The 23,518-nt window shown below is 42.1% G+C and overlaps 1 protein-coding gene and 1 non-coding gene across 6 annotated transcripts in view; one reads left to right on the forward strand and one right to left on the reverse strand.

Annotated features, from left to right (window-relative positions):
* Positions 1–23,518, forward strand: part of LOC135913839 (WD repeat and coiled-coil-containing protein-like) — a 90,179-nt gene that overhangs the window by 45,238 nt on the left and 21,423 nt on the right. Inside the window, exons 9-12 of one of the 5 annotated variants that reach the window (XM_065446532.1) lie at positions 2,377–2,472; positions 8,411–8,682; positions 20,107–20,148; positions 22,036–22,264. In XM_065446532.1, the coding sequence (XP_065302604.1) occupies positions 2,377–2,472; positions 8,411–8,682; positions 20,107–20,148; positions 22,036–22,264 (639 nt within the window). The remainder of the gene's footprint in view (positions 1–2,376; positions 2,473–8,410; positions 8,683–20,106; positions 20,149–22,035; positions 22,265–23,518) is intronic. The other 4 variants (XM_065446534.1, XM_065446533.1, XM_065446535.1 and 1 more) reach the window with 4 other exon arrangements.
* On the reverse strand, positions 18,410–18,482 carry TRNAT-CGU (transfer RNA threonine (anticodon CGU)). Its single transcript has one exon. It is a non-coding gene; the product is annotated as a tRNA-Thr (tRNA).

A 23,518-nucleotide genomic window follows, 5' to 3' on the forward strand; every position in this document is an offset into this window, starting at 1 on the left:
ACAGTAATGTTACGTGGTGAAGCATGCGCAAAAGTATTGCGGCGAAACATAACAAGCGTGGGAAGGGGCAATAGTCACGGGACGCCGCGTCTATTCCTAAATTGTACACACGTGCACTCTCCATCTCTAGTCACAGTACGAGCACCAGTATGCCTAATAAGTGTACTGACAGGCATTCAGAGCTTTTTCGGATGTGTTTGTGGCGATTTGAGCCCTTAAGGGCAGTAAAAGACAAGTGTTCATTTTGTCGAACTGCTCGATTTTTCGTATGTTTTCGCGGCCCCTGGGGAGTACTAAAAATCGTACGGTGACTGTGCAACTGACCAAGAGGATGGTTCAAATGGTTCGTGAAGCGAACGTTCGTCGGAAGGAAGACGGGAACAGAAAGGACCTACGCATTGAGGAATGAACGGAAAACGAAGCGTACCGCCACCGTTTTGAAGGAGCTTGAGCTCAAAAAACAAAGTGTTGGCTAATGTCGAGATGCAGGTGTCCCTCATCCAAACCAAAATAAACTCTTTCGAGCAGCGAATGCAACGCTGAGGCGTTATGCGCAGGCTGAGAGTATGTCTGGACAGCTGAGGGTGGCAGCTGTTGAGAGAGAACCTCATTTGTGACAGAGTTCGGACATGATACCAATGAGCCACTAATCAATTAATAGAAATAGCTCATGTTCGAAAATATTTGCTTCTGTATGCATCTTTTTTTTATTCGTATTTGATAACGCTCTACCCGATTCACAATAGGTTTTACCATCTTTTTTTTGCAGGTATTTTATTTGCTGAGCATTTCACTAGCCCCCCCCCCCCTCATCTGTTTTCTTATTGAATAAAATAAGCACTACTCATTATAAAAACTGGACTAAGTTGTTCTTTATTTTTTATCGTGCTTACTAGAGAGTGACAGCATCGGGCAACATGATGTGAGCCCACCTTGACATAAAACAAAATTCTGTGTCACTCACGAAATTTTGCAAAGGCACTCAGGGAAACCTGAAAGACTCCAGGAATTTGGAAATGTCAGCTTGGTAGGCACCCTGGATAGGCTTAGTGAGGTGAAATATTTGAAGCAATAGCACTAAATAACAATCCATGGCAGCTCATTAGAATAGAACATGTACATTACGTATTGTACTATGGAGGTCATTTGTGTCCATTATAGGCATTGCAGCTTGTCCAGAAAACTCTGGACAACCTGTTGTCCTTGTATTGTGAAAGAAACTGCGGAAAAACATGGTATGAAGATGGAGCGCTAGGGGAGACGAGACATACACTGAATTGACAACTGATGCTTTATTCTCAAATACACATGTATACATGAGGTAACAACACAATTAAAAGGTGGAAGAATAAAACTCCCTTGTTCTTTTATAGGTATACACATATCAAGAGCCAACAATGTGAAAATGCATGCATTTAGAATTCCTTTATACATGTGCTGCCTGGCCTTGGACTAGTGTAGTATATTTGCTTTCTTAAAACAAGCTACCCTCATGAGCTGATAATACTGTTAGTTATTTATGATGAGAAAAAAAAACTGGCTGTGGCTTAGCTAAGGTTAAGCCCAGGATGCGAAGCATACTAGCCTTTATTTTAACGTGACAGCGTTAAGGAGCTCGTGTCGCAGAAAAGCCGGTGTTGTCGGCTCAGGCGTGCGGCGCTTGCTCAGGCGTACATTTTCGTTGTCGCGCCGAACGCTGCGTTGCTCGACGCTCAGCGCGTCCGATGCGGGGCGCGTAGTCGCTGCGCCATAGCAAAGCCACCTAGAAACAGTCTCTGTAGCACGCCGCAACCTTCGCTTCTTATTCCAACGAGCAGCTCTGTCTCCAGGAGGCATCTCACCTCGTGAGTGTCTAGCAGAGGCAAGCGCAGCTGCTTATATACCGCCGCGAGCGACGGCGCAAGTTGGAGCCCCGTTTCTCCTCTGTTGTGACGTCACGGTGTCACGTGGTATTGAAGGCGACACCGCCGCGCCTGAGGAGCTGGGTTGAGCTCTAGTAATATGCTTCGCATAAAAACTTATAAAAAATTAGCATAGCAGTCTTTGTACCACTTATGATATTAAATAGGGCAGCACATGCGTTAATAAATAAGGCTCACTTTTCTGTGTCTTCTAGCTATTGACGTGTACAGCTATAAAAAAAGAGAATGCAGTTGTGCACTCTTGCTGTTTTATATGTGCGGCTATCTTGAGTATGTCATATGTGTTTGCAGATAACGCTTCAGTTATGAATTAAGTGCATGCCTTGTCTTCTCCTCTGTGTATCTGTTTTCTCATGCTGTCTTTCACGAAATCACAATGAAGTTTTCCCTTGTAAACAGCACTCATTGCATTTCTGCACAGACAAGCATCAGGTCCCCTCGCTTTCCTTTTCAGCCTTCATCGAACCTCATCGTGGTCGGGAGCAACAGCTGCCACACCCTGTACGTGTACGGCATTGTCGACGAGCAGCTTGAAAAGCTCCACGACATTGTGAGTTGGACGTGGGGGTTCGAAGGGGTTTTACAACAGCTGCTCCCCTCTGTGCCTCGTACTACTTATCTTAGAAAAGGCATTCGCTAATTTTTTTAAAACCTGACAAGCTCGTCAGTGTGGGGATCACATAGTGGCATGGTGTGTCACTGTTTACCATCAGTGTGCCTCTCGCCAAGAAATGCAAAGCGCTCAGAAAAGTGAGCAGTTGTCATTGCTTTATTCAACATAAACAGCTGAACTCTTATGTGCTAGTAAACAAAGCACCAGCGAGATGTCAGCCAAACCCTTTTTATTTTGCTAGAAGGTGTATGGAGAAAGATGGGTCGGAGTGGTGTGGTTTCAAAAATTTTTTATATGCTGGCTTGATGACCAAGGTTTATTTAAACAACAAAGTTTTAGCACACTGATAGAACGTATGCTTGTAACAAATATTTAATATAGCAAAGGTATTTATTTCCAAGTCTGTTGCTGCTTTGTTATTTTTATTTATTTATTTTATTTACAACATACTGCAGACTACAAAGTCCAAGCAGGAAGGGCAAAAGAAAAGAAAACTTCAAATGTAGTGACTGCAAACATAAAATAAGATAAAAGGTGAAAAGGGCTGTACAATACTTTCATATGACTATTGTATACGATCACAGTTATTAACAGTATTAAATTATGTAGTGTATTGGAAAATCTTTCGCAAGTATGACATATTCCGGTAATTTGTTCCAGTCCTCAGCTGTTCGTGGGAAATAAGAATACCTAAACATATTAATTTTGGCAAAATAAGGTGTCAGTGTGCTTATAGCACATTTTAGGTGTGGTTAGAAGGATTACGCGAGGTTAAGGTAAAGTTAACTTATAATTAACAGGGATGGAGGTGCTGCTCGAACCTGCGCCATCTTGCGCCAAACCATAGAGATGCACCAACCTGCGCGAAAATGCCAATTTCGAATGAACTGGCCAAAATTAGCAGGATGTGCGTGCTCAGTGGCAAGTACACAGCCATAGACATGCATTGGCTGGTGCTTAGCCCTGCAATCCAAGCCTAAGCAAACCATTTCAGCATCGGCATCTTTGGAGTGTGGGTGTGTTTGGTGGCATAACTGTAAGTAGGCAACAAGAAAATTAAAACTGTTTTGTGCTATACAATGGACTACAATCATTTTATGAAAGTGTTACACGTTTGCGTATAAGCGGACCAGCTTAAGATTATTTGAACTGGCGCTCATTTCATGAGGCACTCGGGAAGGAAAGCCATGCTGAATGAATAAGCTCGTACAATCTGCCCGGCGATCAGTTTTGTTATACATTTCAGCACAAGACTTTGCACCCTAATGGTACATCTGTGTCAATTCATGGCCGAACGCCGTATGTGTGACATTCCAAATCCATTTGGCACGTGCACCAAGTCCGGTTACCGGGATGATCTGGTGCGGCACGCTCACAAACGAATTGCTCGCTATCATGAAGCTTCTTGGTCACAAATACGTAACGACAACTGCAGTCATGACTCAAACTTACACTCAGACTACACTATTTTCTGCCTGGCCACACCACACAAAATCAGGCTCTTGCTGCCACAGAACGCAAGCTAAGGATGACAAGTTTCATATTTTGTCAACCTCAGCAGCCAAATTGTGGTCGTAATTGACCCACCGTGGTTGCTTAGTGGCTTTGGTGCTGTGCTGCTAAGCACAAGGTTGCAGGATCAAATCCCGGCCACAGTGGTCGCGTTTTGATGGGGGCAAAATGTGGCCGTGTACTTAGATTTAGGTGTACGTTGAAGTACCACAGGTGGATTAATCCGTTGGCCTCCACTACGGTGTGCCTCATAATCAGACCGTCGTTTTCGCACATAAAACCCCATATTTCTTTTTCGATCATGATTACACGTTTGGCGAAACTTCATACCTCTTAAATTGCGTTCTGCACGATGTTCACAACGCGACTTGCACACATAGAGTCCAAAAATTTTAATGAAACATCGTTCAACACACGAAATATCGATTGCCATCTTACGCTGGCTTTATAGCGCCTATGGCGGAACCGCGAATAAGCCTGAATAACCAAGCTTATTCAAAATATTGGTCGATAATGCAGATCGGAGAGCCAGGGAACATATTTATCTCTTTATTGTTTTCAAAAATACCTTTCAGCTTTTTCTCGGCAAGCGATGTGAAATACTGGGAAACGAACAACGAATAGTATGTCACTTCACATTTATTCTGCACTATTCTGCTATGTTAAGTGAAGGTCGCCAAAAATTAAAGATTACCTGAAGCACTATGCGAACGGCGTTCACTGTACCTTGACAGGTGCAGTGAATGGTGACCACTGTGAATATTTCTCATTCATTGTGCACAAATACCTTTAATTAGATCGATTTATAAATTTACCTAATCAATGAGATGGCAATGAATAAGTTGTGGATGATGTTGACAAATGCCCGCTAACCACATTTAAAACAAACTAAAAGATTTGTGAAGACATTTTTAATAAGAAAGAAAGTTGTGAAACAGACAAAAAAATAAAAGAAAGCAGCTGTGACCATGACAACACTTCTGAGCACTGAAAATTGCACCAACCTTTACGCAAACCTCATCAAATAGAGGTACTGGGGACAAGCAGCTACACTTTTTTCTCATCCCGTCAGCAATTCTTGGCGCGCATCTTCGTTTGCTATCAAATGCAAAGAAGCGCAATCTATTTAACAGTTTGCTTTATGAACCATACTGAACCATACTTATGAACCATACTACACTTTTTCCTGTAATGATAACGCTCCCTGGTACAACACCCACATTAAGCGCCTTTCGAACAAAAAGAAACGTTCGTACAGACTAGCCAAAACATCTGGAAACGCTCAAAGATGGGCAGCTTACAAACACGCTACATATAACTACATAACAGCGCTTAAACAAGCTAAAGATTACTTTTTAAATAACACATTGCCTTCCATGCTAACTACTGATACGAAAAAGTTCTGGCGCACTATTAACCCAAAACATGACGACGCCATAACCCTTGTTGATAGCACCGATACTGCAATTGCCCCTGCCGATTGCACATCTGTATTAAATGACGTTTTTACGCGTAACTTTTCTAAACACGCTCATGTAACACGCCCAACTACACTATCTTACGACTACGCCGCAATGCACCCTTTAATAATCGAACCCGTTGGCATAGAAAAAATAATCGCCTCATTGAAACTCTCATCCGCTCCTGGCTGTGACTTAATTAACGCTAAGTTTCTAAAAAACACTAGCACATATTGTTCCATTATTCTTGCAAAGATTTTCCAGCAATCACTTGACAATGGTTCACTGCCTGCTGATTGGAAGGTGGGGAAGGTGATTCCACTCTACAAAACAGGTACTAAACATTCCCCACTGAACTATCGGCCTATTTCCTTAACGAGTATACCATGCAAAATTATCGAGCATGTTCTGTCTTCTCATATCGCCAACTTCTTAGAAGAAAACTCCTTTTTTTCTGAGTTTCAACACGGCTTCCGCAAAACATACTCATGTGACACCCAACTAGTATCATTCACGCATAAACTAAACCTATTGCTTGACCACTCTTCAGTTGCAGATCTAATTTTTTTGGACTTCGCAAAAGCGTTCGATAAAGTGTGCCATAGCTTATTAATCTACAAACTGCAACAACTAAACCTTGAGCCTAAAATTCTGTACTGGCTTGAAGTTTTCCTCACTAACCGTTCACAGTTCGTTTCAGCTAACGAAGCAACATCTAATCTGAGTCCTGTTTATTCAGGTGTACCACAAGGCTCCGTGCTTGGACCCCTCCTATTTCTCATATATATTAACGACTTACCTTCCTGTGTTTCATCTCAAATTCACCTATTTGCTGACGACTGCGTAATTTACACCGAAATAACTCGCGACGAGGATGTTACCAGGCTTCAAGCTGACCTTAACGCCATTTCTGCATGGTGCAATTCATGGTTAATGGAACTAAACGTTAACAAGTGTAAATTCATGCGTGTATCTCGAACTACCAGTGAACCACCTGTGTACTCCCTTAATAACACTCCATTAGAATTGGTAACAACTTACAAGTACCTTGGCCTTCACATCACCTCTGATCTTACTTGGAATACTCACATCACCCATATAATAAGTAACGCTAACAGAATGCTAGGTTACTTACGACGCAACTTTTCCAAAGCACCTTCTTCCTTAAAATTAATCCTCTATAAAACTCTAATACGACCTAAACTTGAGTACGCTGCTTCAATCTGGGATCCAGGTCAAGTAAACCTAATACACTCACTAGAAATGGTTCAGAATAACTCTACTCGTTTCATTCTTTCTAACTATAATAGAACCGCGAGTATCAGTGCCATGAAATCTAGCCTCAACCTACCGTCCTTGTTATCACGTCGAAAATTGTTCCGTTTGTGCCTTTTTCATAAATTATTTCATCACCCGCTGCTACGCAACAAACTTATTTCTCCGCCTCCGTATGTATCACCCAGACTAGACCACATTCATAAGGCTGACATTTCATTTTGCAGATCGAACGCTTTTTTGCAGTCATTTGTACCACGCACTTCCAATGAGTGGAATCACCTCCCCGCCTCGATAGCCACTATCGCAGATCACCAATTATTCAAGAATGTCATAGCTAACATTGTATAACTAGGAACCTTTTTTTTTTCATATTGTTCAACCTGTACTCACAAATGCCTTAGCTAACATTGTATATCTAGGTGCCATTTGTTAAATAGTTTTGTTTATACATATTCATATACATAATTTTCTGCACTAATAACTCCTGTTTGTTGAATTTACCCGTTTTTGCTTGTAACCACTCCCCTCTATAATGCCGTAATGGCCCTGAGGGTATGATTAATAAATAAATAAATAAATAAATAAAGACCATGACCCAGGTTTGCACATTCGTAATATACGCAATGCACCGAAAAAGATGTTTACATCTGAGACCACTTATATTACCGGTGCAAGGACGCGTTATCACATCAATATTTAAACAAATTTGCAGGCATTTTCCTTTTTCTTTGTCGAAAAAAAAGAAGACCACACTAGAACTAGGTTACTATATACGCTGCTATGTGTCATTTGTCGATGTATTCCACAACCTTTTCATTGGCACCTTATTGAACAAGTAAGGTAATAACAGTTGGTTCATTAAAATTAAATATTAGTTGCTTGTTCACAAAGAAGAAAAAAAAACTTAAGTAGCATTATCAAAAGCCTATCAACATAGAGTGGGTGCTATTTTCGAAAAACCCTCCGTTATTTTTTTATTGACGACATTTAGTTGCCACAGCTGGTATGTAATTTAACAGTGGTTTCTGAGAAACCTGTATTCCTTTGTAGCTTCATGCTACAGTCAGGTGGATGGCAATTTTTCCCTGTCATGAATTTTGCTTGCCTCAGGCTTCTGCAGAACTGATCTGCCAAAATCTAATAGTGTTTTGCAAAGAGAAGTAAAGAGTACCTTTTCTTCATATGCCTGTATTTCACTACCTTTACTAAGCTGTTCTAAAACGCATATTTACTGCTCCAAAACAGACAATTCCTGCTCCAAACCTGCTGCAAAGTGAGAAAGTTGCTTCTCCCAGAGCTACTCCAAAACTTCCATGGCCACTTCCATCCCTGAATTAACTAAATATTGTGAATAGCGTAATCAGACTACTGTCCTTTTTCTCTCTGAAGGGGTTTAATCTGATCGGCTGATGTGAGAGTGCATGGGGAATCAGTTCTCTTGCATTTAATAAATCTGAAGCCAACTGAACAGGGCTTGACTGTAATTTGTCATAGCCATTTGTTATGTCGAGGTCCAACTGTAGTCGTATGTCCAAAGGTTAGCGGCCGAGAATACCAACCTAGGGGTGTCATGCCTCACCGTAAATTTCACCCGTGAAGCCCCGCTTGCGCATGTGCTCGCACAGAACCTCCCCAAGGAGGAGCGGCCCAAGGGGGTGACAATCCACAACCAGGAGGCGTTGCTGATGATGGCCAAGCTGCCCGAGGAAGAGCGCCAGGTGCTGTCGCTGCCACGCTCGGAGTTTGTCGAGTACGAAGTGGTCCTCCAGAGCATCCCACTGTCAGCCCAGCCCCAGGGGGCTTGTACGCTTCAGAGCCTGCTGGGTCAGGCCGCCGCCAAGTCATCTGCCTCGCTTGACAGCGCCGTCTCAGACCCCATCGCCAGGTATGGCCGCCTGTACGTGACAGCATTCTTCTGCTTGTTCTATTATAGTTGGATTATAGTTGGCTTTATTGGAAGTGTGCCTTTCACGTGGTTTTGCATTACGAGCTTTGTAGTGCATCTGCTTGTACTTTTGTCCAGAGACATTGAGCTGAATCCTGCACCTCTGGCAGAGGCTCAAGTTGCAAAGCTCATGAAAGCTGTTGATGTCATTCCTGTAATTCAAGAAAACCAGCAAAAACTTTTGAAGGAGGTTTCAGTTATCCAGTCAAATCAATGCGAATTCATGGAGAAACTAGATTGTTTGGCAACAAAGCTATCCAGAGTAGAAGTAGAGATTGAGTCCTTCAGAGGCACACAGACAGCTGTCACGAACCTTCAGTCGACTGTAGAATCTCTGACAAAACAAGTTCAAACTTTGTCAGAAAAAAACGACGACTTAGAAAACCGATCTAGGCAATGCAACCTTGTTTTCTATGGCATTATGGATACTGAAAGGAAAACCTGGGACGAGGCAGAAAAAAATGTTATCTGTTTGTGTAAGGATCTGCTTGGTGTGAGCATGAGTCACACTGACATTGAACGCGCTCACAGGATAGCGCAATACAGCGTGCAAAAGCCACGACCAACTTTAGTTGCTTTTTTGTCCTACAAAACTAAACAGAAGGTCTTGCTTCAAGGTCAGAAGCTTAAAGAAACAACCTATGCTATGAGTGAGGACTACTCTGCGCAGGTTTGCTTAGAAAGAAGGCATCTAATTTGATTCGCCAAAAAGCAAACTCACCCCTTTAAGCTTCAGTTTAACCGTTTGAATATAGGAAACAGCACCTACATCTTTGATAACGAGGCAAAAGAGGTACTACAGTGCATTACATAGCAAACCCACGAAGTTGACCATTCTGCGCATGACAAACAAAGTTTGCAGCTTATAATTATTAACTGTCGCAGCATAAAAAATAAAGCTGATGAGTTCGCGCTCGTAATTTCACTGCATTGCCCGGACATTATCATTGGCACTGAATCTTGGCTGGATCACACAGTTTTAAATGCTGAAGTGTTCCCAACAGGCTACACGGTTTATCGCTTGGACAGGAACAGACACGGAGGGGGCGTATTTATACTTGTTTCAGATAACTTGCAAATCTGGCCGATCGATCTTTGCAACATAGACTGTGAGCTTGTCCTGTGTAAAGTTGCTTCACAAACTGGTAGGACAATTACAAATGCTTCATTCTACAGGCCACCAGGAAATGACAGTACAGCTATATCTATCTAGCCTGTCTGAAGCACTGGCCTCAGTTTCTTATGACGTTGTTCTACTGGGGGTGACTTCAACCTACCAGACATGTCCTGAGGTGGCGGTCTGCCGACCAATTTATCAAACTCATTGTTGCATTCTGCGTTGTTGGACCTCACAAGCAGCATCAACCTGACTTAGTGCGTCGAGTCCCCAACCAGAGTTACTGCTCTGTCATCCAACACCCTCGATCTCCTCTTCACAAATGAAGCTGATCTGGTGTCTCCACCTATCTGTGTTCCTGGTATCAGCGACCATGCTGTTGTTTTAACCAGCGTTTCTTATCCACACCGAAATAGAACTCGGCTTACTCCAAAACTTATATACTTTTATGATCAGGGAAACTGCCAGGCAATGAACAGTGAATTAACTGATTTTTTTCCAGCTTTTTCATAGGTTTGCTCAGAAAAAGATGTTAACATTGCTTGGAGCGTACTGAAAGATAAAATAGTTGCACTTATTTCAGAGCACATACCATCAAAATTTCTAACTGCCAAACGTCGGAAAGATAAACTGTGGATCACCCCTGAAATCCATCAACTCCTTAGAAGAACACGCCATCTTTTTCAGAACCTCAGAAAAAGCAAAATGCCAGTCACTTCTGAAAAATTATTTTCTGTCAAGCAAATTTGTAAATCGAAAATTAGTGAAGCGAAGCGTCATTTCTTCAGTACTTTAGACACAAAGATTCAAAACAATGGCAAAATTATATGGAAGCATGCCAAAAAAACCAGGAAAAAGAAAATTGGTATTCAGTGTATCACATCTGACAATGGCACGATAACAAATGATGAATTGAAAGCCACTGATTTCAACTATTATTTCAGGTCTGCCTTTTCCGCTAATTCAGTGATGAACAATTTCCCTTTGCCGTCTCGCTCCTCAGTTCTTCAGGAAATGCCCGATATCACTTTATCAATTCATGGTATTTTTCAAATCCTTACCAGCCTAGACACAAACAAAGCGACAGGTCCTGACAGCATACCCAATCGCGTGCTGCAAGAATGTGCTAGTTCTCTTAGCAATCTTCTTCATACAATGTATATGACATCATTATCTGAAGGAATCATGCTGGATGAATGGAAGTTTGCTCATGTGGTTCCTGTCCATAAGAAAGGACCAAAAAATAATTTAGAACAATACCACCCAATTTCTCTCCTATGCGGCACTTCGAAAATTATGGAACACATCGTATACAGCAACCTAATAAGGCACTTGAATTTGCAAAATTTTTTTTACACAGAACAGCATGGCTTTCACGCCGGATTTTCTTGTGGCACACAGTTAACGGAATTTTCCTTCGACACAACAACTGCATTAGATCAAGGTACTACTGTTGACTGTTTGTTTTTGGATTTCAAAAAAGCATTCGATCGGGTACGACATGATTGTATAATACACAAGCTTCAGCATTTAAACATTCCCGCTAACCTAATGAACTGGTTAATTAACTACTTCGTAAATTACAGACAGATAACAGTGGTAAATGGGTGTTGCTCATCAGCTGTACCAGTCACGTCTGGAGTACCGCAGGGGTCTGTTCTGGGCCCGTTATTATTTCTTATTTTTATTAACAATATAGCTGAGAACATCCAGTCAAACTGACGATTATACGCAGATGACTGCGTTGTTTACCGCTTGATAAACAATTCAAGTGACAGCAAAATCCTTCAAGAGGACCTTAATAAAATTTCGAACTGGTGTGCCACTTGGCGCATGACACTAAATGAATCAAAATGCAACTACGTGTGCTTTTCTAGGAAAAAAAACTGACGTTTCCCATTCTTACAGGCTAAATAATTCGACCATATTGAGCGTAACAGGGGCCAAGTACCACGGCGTTCACTTCTCAAGTGATCTTACTTGGCAGGATCACAATGCAGAGATTGCCGCGAAAGGGAATAACACACTAATGTTCTTGGCTCAAAATTTTCATCCCTGTCCTCTGGCAACCAAAAAGTTATTATACATGACATACGTAAGGCCTATTCTTGAACACGCTTGTACGATATGGGACCCTTATCAGGACAACCTTAAATACATCTTAGAGCGTGTACAAAACCGAGCGGCGCACTTTATCACTGGGAGCTATCACAGAGCTAGTAGCGTCACAGAAATGAAAATACGCCTAGTCCTTACGACGTTAGCCGAACGCCGGCGCTGCTTACGTCTCAAATTTTTTCATAACATCTTTTACAACAATACTGGTATTAATAAATCAAAATACATGCTTAACCCACATTACATATCCCATCGCCGTGAACACACATTAAAAGTAAGGCCAATGAAGTCGAGAACGAACTTGTTAAAGTATTCTTTTTTCCCCAAATCCATCAATGAATGGAATGCTCTGCCTGAGGACACCGTTTCTAAAACATCAAATTCAGCATTTTTCAATGAACTGCTTGACATGTGATCAGTTTCAGTGTTTCGATGTTTCTTTTTCATTTTATTTTTCGTGTTTGTTTGCCTACTATATGTATTTATGAGTGTATATGTGTTTATATATTCATGTATGCCCATGTATGTTTATATATGTACATATAGTCCTTTTCTTTCTTTTCCCTTTTTGTTTTGAGATAGTTATGCTGCGTGTACTGCATTATTCGTCACCTAGTTTTTTGTTATGTAACTTTAATTACAACTGTTTAGGATATGTATTATTCCCCCCCCCCCCACTGTAATGCTCTCTGAGCGAATGTGGGACTGTATAATAAATAATAAATAAATAAAAGTTGCACGAACGTGCCGAGCCAGTTTCTGGCCAATTCGTGAGTGTCTGAAATTGATGCTTCATGTGTTAAAAAGACATTCAACTCTGTTGTCTGCCGTGGGAAATCATTGGCCACGGTCGTCTGCTGCTAAACACAGGGTCGTGAGTTTCATTCTCAGTTGTCTTCAGACTCTGCAGTTATCCATGCATCTCTTACAAAGGGGGCCCCCATGCACCGTGCCTTGCGGTTTGTTTGCACTAAGCTGCAAACATCTCAATTTAGTTTTGTAGTTAAGCGCAGTGTCTTTGGAGCTAACAAACACAATGTGCAGTTGGCTCACTCTGTTTTCAAAGAGAGAGACTCTTTTTGCCATCTCTGGAACTGCCAGCTGATGGCAGGTTGCAGCAGCAGCCCATGAACATCAGCCATTGGACAATCATTCCCGACCACAAGTTACGTCACGAATTTGTCACGAATTAATAGGGGGTATACTACAGTCAAGCCCGCTTGTAACAATATTCAGGTGCCAAAAAGAATCCCGTGGTTATAACAGATAATTATTGTAACCGGGTAGCATGAAAAAAAGCAACGGGTCAAACATTCAAACATTTCATTTAAATAGAAAGAAGCACTGTTGAATCCACTTTATAGCACTACTGGTTTTAAAAATACTCGAATCTAACAATGAGCAGCTGCCCCTCCCTGAACTTTTGTGTGTTCCTATGGTCCATTATTGACTATAACAATGAAATCAGGCTGCTTGGTGTCTGTGCCTAAAAGAAAGGGAATGCGAAATCCAGGAATATAAAAAAAAAGTCAATCGCTTTCACCTTTGTGCCACGCATCCCGCATGGCACATCTTTACCCCTGTTACATGGGAAGATTTAATGTCATCCGAATCGAATGGCATTCGATGCATTGAATGCCATTCGGTCCTTTGCGGTGCTACACAGTAAAATACAATGGCATTCGCAAATGACAGCAATGACGATCTGGAACAAAATTTCTGAAATTCAAAGAAATTTTGTGCCTATTAAACGCGTTTAGGAACTTTTGCAAGTAGTTTTAAAACGGACGAAAACATTTTGATGCCAATTATTCACAACTAAAAGCACTTCGATCAACACATCCAAGATGGCCGACCGCCGCGACAGACTCCTGATGCAAAGAGTAATTGCGCTTGAGCACAGCCCAAATGAAAATATCATCGCGGCAAAAATAATTATTCCTTCCAATAAGTCTAGAAAAATATCTTCTGACTTTGCTGATGCACGCATTATTTTCTCACGTTGAGTGTCGCTGTTGTCTATCTGGGGTCAAGAGTAAACATTCGATTCGAAATCGAATGCAAATGAGTTCCCCTGACTCATTCGATGGCAAATGTCATTCCATTCAAATGACATTAAATTTTCCCGTGTAAATCCTGATTAGTGGAATTAAATGCGAATGCCATTCAATTTGAATGACATTAAATCTTCCCGTGTGACCGGGGTATTAGTCACCCCTCTCCAATAACTCTTTCACCGCTATGACATCAGCAAGAGGTTGGAAGGGAGAGAGGCATGGCACAAAGGAGGATGTGGCAAAGCGAACATGTTTTTTTTTTTCAATTGAAGCAATGTGATGAAGGCGTGCTATGTGCAAGAGGTGTGTGCGGCACAGAGGCCAGTGTGATGAAATGGTTCGTGTTTTTTATTGGCATGAGCACCAAGTGACACTCTTGTTTCTTGCACAGCACTTCCGGTTCACCGCCCGAGACAACCGGGGACGAAATTCAAAATAAATCGGAAAAGAATAGAACAAAATAATATGGTACAAAATTCATAGGTTTAATTATAGATACGATATCAGAGCATAAGTGTATTTACAAGTTGAGTTACTGAAGCATCTGGAATAATTAGAATTAGAGATCACTGATTACCGAACACCAAAGCAAAGAATTGTACACTTAGAGACCCGCCACATGAACACGACTCTGGCGAAATTCCTGGAAACCCGTAAGTAAAAAGCGGAATTAATGACATCACTAATGACGTCACACACAAGAAGGTTGCATGATTATTTAACCGGCTCATTAATGGAAAATGGTTGCCTGGCACAGGCTGAACATCTGCCTACCAGAGCGGATGTGATGTCACTCCCCCTCTCTTGCTTTTCCTCTCCCAGCGCTCACCTGCTCGCTCGCTCGCTTGCTGGCAACATGCTCTGACGTCAGCACCAGAGAGGGCGCATAAGGTGCATTTCGTGCGCCGCTCGCTATGGGGCTACGCCCCACCAGGTGGCGCACGCTGCGCTTCCTCCTCGCCCTGCCTTGCTCCTTGCCCGCATATCATGCTTGGGGAAAGACGTTCGCTCGCTTAACCTAAGGAACACCAACGCCGAGGTACGAGTGCCACTAAGAGGCATTTAAGCCAAAGATTAAGTTCGCCTACCATTTTTTTCTTTTTGAGGATTTGGATTTCCTTTTTTTTTTTCTTTCAGAGAATGCACCCTGCAGCCAGATTTAATTACTTATAACCAATAACACAGCATGGGAGCATTGTAGTAAGCAGTTTATATTACCCTACAACATATACAAAAGCTGATGATGCACCAGTTGCTCATTGTTATACCCTATATATTGTTAAAACCAGTATCATTATAAGCTGATTTGACTGTAGTGCCGTAGCAGTCTGTCCTGATTTAATCCTTGTGGCCCTCTAAATTGTTCCTGCTATGCATTTTAAGGCTCTGCGTTGATGAGGGCAATGTACGCCCAGTGACACGTATGGTGCTTCACCTGGTTTCATTTTCTTTTTCACCTTCATCCAGTGATGGTTGCGACAGACACTGTGACTGCATGAGTAAACAGGGTACAGTGTCTTGCCACCGTGACTGCATGAGGGTAAAGCGGGCACTCACTCTGTTGCTTTCAATCATTTTTTTATCTGCCACTCCGCCTTCTTAGCTGCTGTCTATAGTTGCTTGCTTTTGTTTATCACTTTGTTCATTGTGCACTACTTTGGTTCACAGACCTGCAGTGATTGAAATGTTTAATTAAAGTTGACCAGTGCTTGTGCCAGAATGTGAAAGAACACAAGAATCACATTCTACAGCCCTGAGTGAAGGACTGTGTTAAGCCCCTCCACTGCAATGTGCCCCTTTGCATGACGTAGCAATCCCAATCATAAATACTAAATAAATAAATAATACAACTGAATGAATGTTTACAAAAGCAGTGCATACAACTGGTGTTCTCTTGAACACTGCTGTGCACTGCTGAGTAACTTGGCACTTTGTACCTCCGCAAGCACGCAAATTGATCTGCCATGTGGCAGTTCGGGCTCTCGGCGACAGGGTGAAATTTGTACTTCTCCATTGTATCAGTTACACGAGTGAGGAACAACTCCTCTGAAAGATGCATACCCGAAGAGCAGAACAAACAAGAAAAACTTTGGCTTGAACAGGCCGAGTCTGTGTGTGCATGCTTAAAACATGCATGAGGTTCAGGGCATGAGTACTGAGACAGCCCACAGTGCGTCGTTGTAAATCTTAGAGGCCATGGAATCGGCTAGGGCTTACCTGCCTGCCTTGCAGGACAGTACTTGAAAACTGCAAGGTTAGCACATGTTGTTCATTCACCACTTTTCAGGTTTAATTTTAGTCCCGAAAGAAAGGAGTTCGTATTTTGCGATGCTACTTTAATGTAACACTTTCACAGCGGCTGAACATTTTTAGGTCCTGATTTACATGCGTCGTGATCCACCGGTGAATCATGCTGCTCTGCATCTTTCTCGGGCTCCAAAAAGATAGTGCGGCCACCTCTGGCAATAGGCGCCTTCATTTGAAAGATGTTGAGCTATTTTTTGGCCTTACTGCGTCGTCTTGTGTTGAACCACAAAGTGCTAGCCATCAGAAAACAAAGTCAGCTTTCCTTTATGAAAAGCTTTACTTGTTGAATATTTAAACGAAATTAAAAGTGAGTAAAGCTCAACAGCTTTAGACGATGTCTGGAAGTTCATTTGAAAATCCTACTTGGGTAATCATTGAAGTTTGCTCACTTCACAGGTTTCACTTGTGTGCAGAATTGAAGCATGGAAAACACATGAACGGTTTGCCCGGGCATTCTCGACAAAAGGTGGCCACTTTGCTCACTTTCACCTTTGCTATAATCTGGCTACTACTGGTTCTAATGGAAGCATATAGCAGCCAGTGCAGTGTCATTGAGTCTTGTGTGCTGACCCGCCAGTCTTTTCAAGCGTGTAGGTAAACTTCTTTTTATGTGTTTCCTTGCTGCTTTCTGGATGAGCACTGTATAGTCCTTTGGGAACTGGGAATCTGTATAGTCCTTTCCTGTTTAGGTGAATTGTACCACAAATACATATTGATACTTTTTGTGCGCAAACAAACAGGGACGAAGAAAAGGGGCAACACAAGGTATTCTTCGTCCCTGTTTGTTTGCGCACAAAAAGTATCAATATGAATATGTTCCAACTAGGCCGACTCGCAGTTATGCTTCAGTACAAATACATGTGCCTGCCTTTAGCAGGCGAATAGCGAGTGACATACTGGTGCAGAAATTGTCCACGTTTAGCGTGCACCTGGCTCCCTCGTGTTTCTCCGCGAGTTTCATTGCCACATCTTCGGCTGGTCCAACCCCAAGTTGTCGATCAGACTTTCCAGCGTATACGTCAACTTTCAATGTTCTTTAGTATATGCTTTGAAGAGTTTGACTCCATACTTGTGAGCTTTTCCGAGAATGTATTGTGTGAACAAAAGTTGGTCACACTATGACACCATGGTTTCAATTGTGGCTTTGTTTTGCAGCTTGAGCACAGCAGCAAACTTCTTGTTTAGTTTGTCTACAAAAGGTTGGATCTTGAAGACACAATGCGGCATCTCTGTTGGCTGCTCATTATTTGCAAAATGAGAGAACCTGAAAAGCTGCAGAAAGTGGTCTCGGGTCATATTCTGAAGAATGATTTGTACTCCATACAAGTTCATTTTTGCCCATTAGTCACTTATAGTAGTAAGTCGGACAAGGCCAATACAAACCAGGATTCCAACAAATGTTTTCATTTCTTCCACATTGATGTCCAGCCATTTCTTCAACTGCAAGTTACATTTTGAAGTAGTTGATTCCAAGATTTGTTGTGCAAACTTGTTTCTTTCATCCACCATAATTTGCCAGTCTGTGATAATCATTGAACATAAAGGCAGGGCACTGTTGCTAGATTGCACCTGAATTATTTTTGGAGGCCTAGAGTGTGGCGTCACATTTGGGGAAGTAGTCATTGCCGGTGCCCACTTGTCTGCCGACGAACCAGATAAGGCGAGAAAATCGTCTCCTGAATTGTCCACCTCGGAAAAATCAATCAAGTCCAACTCCCCATTCAACGTGCTTGCTGAGCTCTGTGATGGTCCGTAAGTGCTTCCATCTTCACTGTCTCCACTGTCCAACCACTGTACAACACCTGACACTGATGCACGTGACTCACTGGCCAGTGATCGTGAAATTTCCGGTGCATCATTCTCGCCAAAACCGAATATGATTCTCTGATGTTTGTTTCGCTTCTTTTTGTGTCTGCAAAAGCCCTTTGTATCCATCAGGTGCGTTAATATGTTTTATTCGTCATATCATAAGAGGCCAACAAACACTGACACCAAGACAACATAGGGGAAATTACTTCTGCTTAATAAATGAAATAAAGAAACGATAAATTATTAGAAATGAAATGGTGAAAAAACAGCTTGCCGCAGGCGGGGAACGATCCCACAATCTTCCCATTACGCGTGCGATGCTCTACCAATTGAGCTACCGCGGCACCGTTTCCCCATTTACTTTAATGGGTATTTATGTTTCCTAGTAGAACTCTGGGAGTGTTAGCCAGTGCCACCACTCACAAACCTTGGCGGCGGATGTGGAACATCCTTTCTGCCACAGGCGTCACGAGAATGTGATTTTTTTGGGTGAAGGCAACCGGTCAATAAACTCAAACATGCTGCCTGAAGGCATCAATGCTGCTGGATTGAATGCAAAAACAGCATGACTTCTCCAAGTTCCAAATATCACAGCCGTGATATTTGGAGCCATGACCATGATACGTGATGTCATACAATGTCACATCTCCTTCACAACTCTACCTTGATCCACCTTAATCCACCTTGCCCTAATTTGTACCAACCTTAGTGCACCTTGATTCACCGTGCTCTAATTTGTATAATCCTTAATCCACTTTAATTGACCTTGCTCTAATTGTACCACTTAATCCACCTTAATCCACCTTTCTATAATTCTACCAACCTTAGTCCTCATTAATCCACCCTAATCCTCTTTAATGCATCTTCATTCACTTTACTTGACCCTAAACCACCTTGAGCCAAACGACAACAAGGTAAAAGCGGGAGCCAACGTTTCGACAAGTGGACTTGTCTTTTTCAAGGCACCATTTGAAGGCAATTCCACTTGTCGAAATGGCTCCTGCTTTAACCACGTCCTTGTTTTGCTCATCATCTTGAATTTTCTTCTCCCGCTTTCCCTGTGTTTTCCCTGGACTTAAACCACCTTAATTCACCTTCATTCACTTTACATCACCTTAATTCACTTTGCTCCACCTTAAGTCACCTTACTCTAACTTACTCTGTATTACTGCATACATCATACGAGACACTGATGATGTATTTTTGGCACCACTCGTTGCAAACATCAATGCCGGCCGGCTTTTCTGCCTCCTGGGACATGTAATGCTTTCGCATTAAAATTGTTACAAAAGTACGATAAATTTTATCCCCCACAGCCATAAGCATAAAATATGTGAAGTTACACAATGGAGAAGGCTACGTTTCTTGGAAAGCCAGATTTTGCCACCCAAACCATGATCATTGGCACTACCCAAGGGGCCCTGTATATGTGACTGAACTGCTTATTTGTTCCTAATGCTCACTTTGGGCTTTTAATAAATAATGCTTCATAATGTGCCATGTAGTGACAAAAACTTGGTAGTGTTATGGATGTAGTACTAGGATGGTGAAGATTGTTTTTATGAATGTGGAAAATGGCCATTCATTAGCCGAAAGCTATTAAAAAGGTATTCAATATCCAATTTGACTTGATTCAGTTCTAGCACGATCCAATTCGTATTTGATTCAGTCACAGTAATTACCATTCACACACTCCTATTGTAGAGATGATTCATTTCTTGGCCTATAACTACTTAGTGCAGTAAAAGGAAAGAAAATGCACAAGCTCCACAATAATGATCATTTCAACAAGTGTTTGCCATGTTGGCAGTTGTGCTTTACAGGAAAGCCAGCTTGAAACTTTTCAACAAAGGTTTATTATTCACGAAGAGTTGAGGCCCGTATGACTTTTCTCAAAGGGATGATTGGGCATGCATTTTTATGTATCAACGAGTAAGATACCCGCACCACTGCCCTGTTTTGTTGCAGACGGAGGGATTCATACAGACGGGACAATCTGGCGGCCGAAAGGTAGTTGCTCAAAGCGTTTACTAATAATTCCTGCACCGTGGTTGTGTGTGCAGCAATCGATCCTTGCACTCCTTAGCTTTTTTTTTTTTCACTGTGATGTTTGGTGAGAAAGTGGCTCTTCAGTGCATTCTTACTTGCCATTTGTGTGGGTTGCACCTTTCCTGTTTGCAATTTGCTTTTTTGTTATGAGACAACTGTGCATGATGGTGGCTCATTTGAATATGTTTGCAGGCTTTTATTGCATATGATTTTACATGTCTTCATGACCTTTGTTTAGTGGCTGTACTGTGTCATTGTTGTACATTTGCAAGCTGTCTTTGTTTTGACTGACATCTGGCATTCGGTAAAGCCTGCCCGGTTCTTCATAGTCATTGCTGTTCTTTGGGAGCTCTTGACACAAAAGGTATATGTGATGCACTGCGCTCCTGAATGTCCTGTTTCAGGTTTCCAATGAATGTTTTGAAAAAGCACATAGATTAGAATGCATTCCATCCTTTAGTGAACACAGAATGCTGCTAATGTACTGTCATCATCAGCCTATTTGTGTCCACTGCAGGACAAAGGCTTCTCCCAGTGGCCTCCAAGCTGTTTGTGTCGGCTGACAGCATCTCATGCCTGAAAATTTCTTAATTTCATCACACCGCCTAGTTTCTATTACTTTACCATGAAGTGCTATATCACTTTATCACTTTAAGTGTGGCACCACTTTATCACAAAATGAAGCAGTCAACAGGGGTCATTAAAAGTGATGTGCCAGATTTGGTCACCTTTTAAAACATCTGTGAATATTCAAAGTACAGAACACCTCTCAATAAAAAAAAAATTTGAACCTCCTTAGGTGAAACTTACCACATTATTAACTATTCCACCCTATCGTTAGACTCCTTTTGAAATGCCTTTCGAATTTATGCATCCCATGCTGTAATGTGTCTGGCCAATATGCAATATGAAGTTTTTCACCAAGTCAATCTATCCGGCAGCGAAATTAGTCAACAACATACTACAGCATGTTTCATACACGTGTTGTACCTGGTATGGTTTGTTCTTAGTGCAGAGTGCAACTACAGCTACTTAAGTGCCTTTTTGACTAAAGCAGTCTGTCATTAAATTAATAAAATGTCACTAATTCTTATGTTACCCTCTGTGAACAAAAAGCAACACATATCTGTAAGACAGGTAGTTTGGTTCATGAGTTCTGGTCGTTCACTTACATGCTGCTGCTCATCATAGATGGCAGTGCAGCCACACCAAGAAAAGTATGTTGGCACATGGTAGCCTATGTAATCAGGACACCTGCGCTATTCTGTTAAAAAAAGAACAAGGCATTAGTCCAAATCACCAAGCTGTGAGGCATGTCATTTGAGTGACATTGTGATAGTCCCGGCATGAAATTTTGTACTAGTGAGTTTGTTGCAAAAGCCTTATGACGTTCTCAAAAGCCGAACAGTGCAAAAATAGCATGAGAGGAAGGAACAGATAACACAGGGGACCCTGTAGTCCATTCAACCCACCCCTTGACATAGGGCAAACAAAAAGTACTGCCATGACAAGCACATACAAGAAGAACATGAAGCTTTCGTCAACCGAAATGCAGACTTGGGTTGTGTGAGCATGCTGTCAATAGCACTATACTGTACGGAAAGGAATGCACATGTTAGTTACCTCAGTTCGAGTGCTGTTCTTGAGTAATGTTTTTCATTATTTTAAGTTTTATTTTTGTCCTTCCTTTTGTGTAGCATGTATATATGCCCTCATTCAAGAATCGACTGTTAGCATTGTTGTGATGCTGTATGTTTCTTTTCTTCTTTTCATCCGGCCTCTCCACTGTTTCACTCAAGATGCAAAACCACCCTGGCCTTCACACTTCTGGTGACTTGATTGGCACAGGTACAGCAGGACCCCGCAGGGTCCAGCGTCAACGGCCAGCTCGAGCCACCTGCTAGCCGGTGCAGGTGAGCTGAACCGGTGCGACCCCGCCGCTACCATGACCTGGCCCCGGGGCCTGCTGGGTGACCTCAAGAGCCACCTACAGGCATCGGCTGCACCCCCACCACGGCCGTCATCGTCGGCAACCAGCGAGAGCCACCTTGCCCACCGGGCCCAGGCAAGACGTTCGGTGCGCGCTCCCCATGGCTAGAGTGTGACAGTACCCGTCGAGTCTGGAATGATGGTGTCTGGTTTTCCAATGACCCAGAAGTCATCAAGATCCTCATTTTCAAAGTTTTCATTTGATATTTAGCATACTATTACTGCTTCTACAAGCTACCAGCTTTGGGCAGAGTAGTTAGGCCACGTCAGGTGCATACACTGTAACTTGATTGCCACACACTAAAGCCTTACTGATGACTGACGCAGTATTAGTAGAATAGTGGCAGTGTTATAAACCTCTCTATTTACACAAAGATGAGAAAATGAGGTGGGAACAGTGCTAAGGACTAGGACAAAGTGAAAGCACATAAAAAGACCACACACTGCCTTTTTTTTGTTGTCCTTAGTGCTATTCCTGCCTGAATATTAATAACCAACTAACTGATGCTTTCACATTATTAGGAAAGAGATTTGGCGCACAATCAGCCATGCCAGTCTAGTCTTGAATTATTGTCTTCAAGCTTCTCGAGACCCTGTAGCCGTGCAGCTACTTGTTTTAGAGCTTTTTGAAAGTTTTAGTCGTCAGTGAGTTCAGCTGGTAGCGAGCCCCTTGGAGCCATGGAAGATTACATTTATCTAGGCCAGACAGTCACAGGAAATGCAAATCAGGAGTAGCAAATCTCCAGAAATATAAAAATGAGCTGGAACACATATGACGGGCACTCTTAATTAATGAACGGCAGCTTATGATATCCTTGAATATAAGTGTATGCAATCGGCGCATTCTGCCAGTAGAATCTGTGGTGCCAAAACATGGGAGATAATAGAAATTTGAAAGGTTGAGGACTGCACAAGTGATCGGAAAGAAAACGATGTGCATAATGTTTTGAAACAGGATGGTTGTATGTGTTGAAGAGGCGAACATCCTAGCTATTATTCTGTCTGAGATTAAGCGGAAGTAGAGCTGGGGAGGTCATCTAATGCATAGATGAATGCATAGAAAAGATGACCAGTGGTCTATTCTAGTAGCTTGATGGGTGTCAAGGGCAGCAGAGCATTAGGCAGCACAATGAGACAAAGAAATCTTTAGGCACGGTATGGAGTCAGCTGAAGATCACTGGGATAGGCCTTTGGCTTATAGTAGACATAAAACATATCAGCTTACTGTCTGTTGCCTGCAAAGTATTTACTAAGGTAATCTCAAATAGAATCAGGAACACCTTAGACTTCTGTCAACCAAAGAACTAGGCAGTATTTCATAAGGGCTACTCAACAATAGACC

The sequence above is a fragment of the Dermacentor albipictus genome, chromosome 5 (assembly GCF_038994185.2).
Source record: "Dermacentor albipictus isolate Rhodes 1998 colony chromosome 5, USDA_Dalb.pri_finalv2, whole genome shotgun sequence".
In the NCBI taxonomy this organism is placed as follows: Eukaryota; Metazoa; Arthropoda; class Arachnida; order Ixodida; family Ixodidae; genus Dermacentor; species Dermacentor albipictus.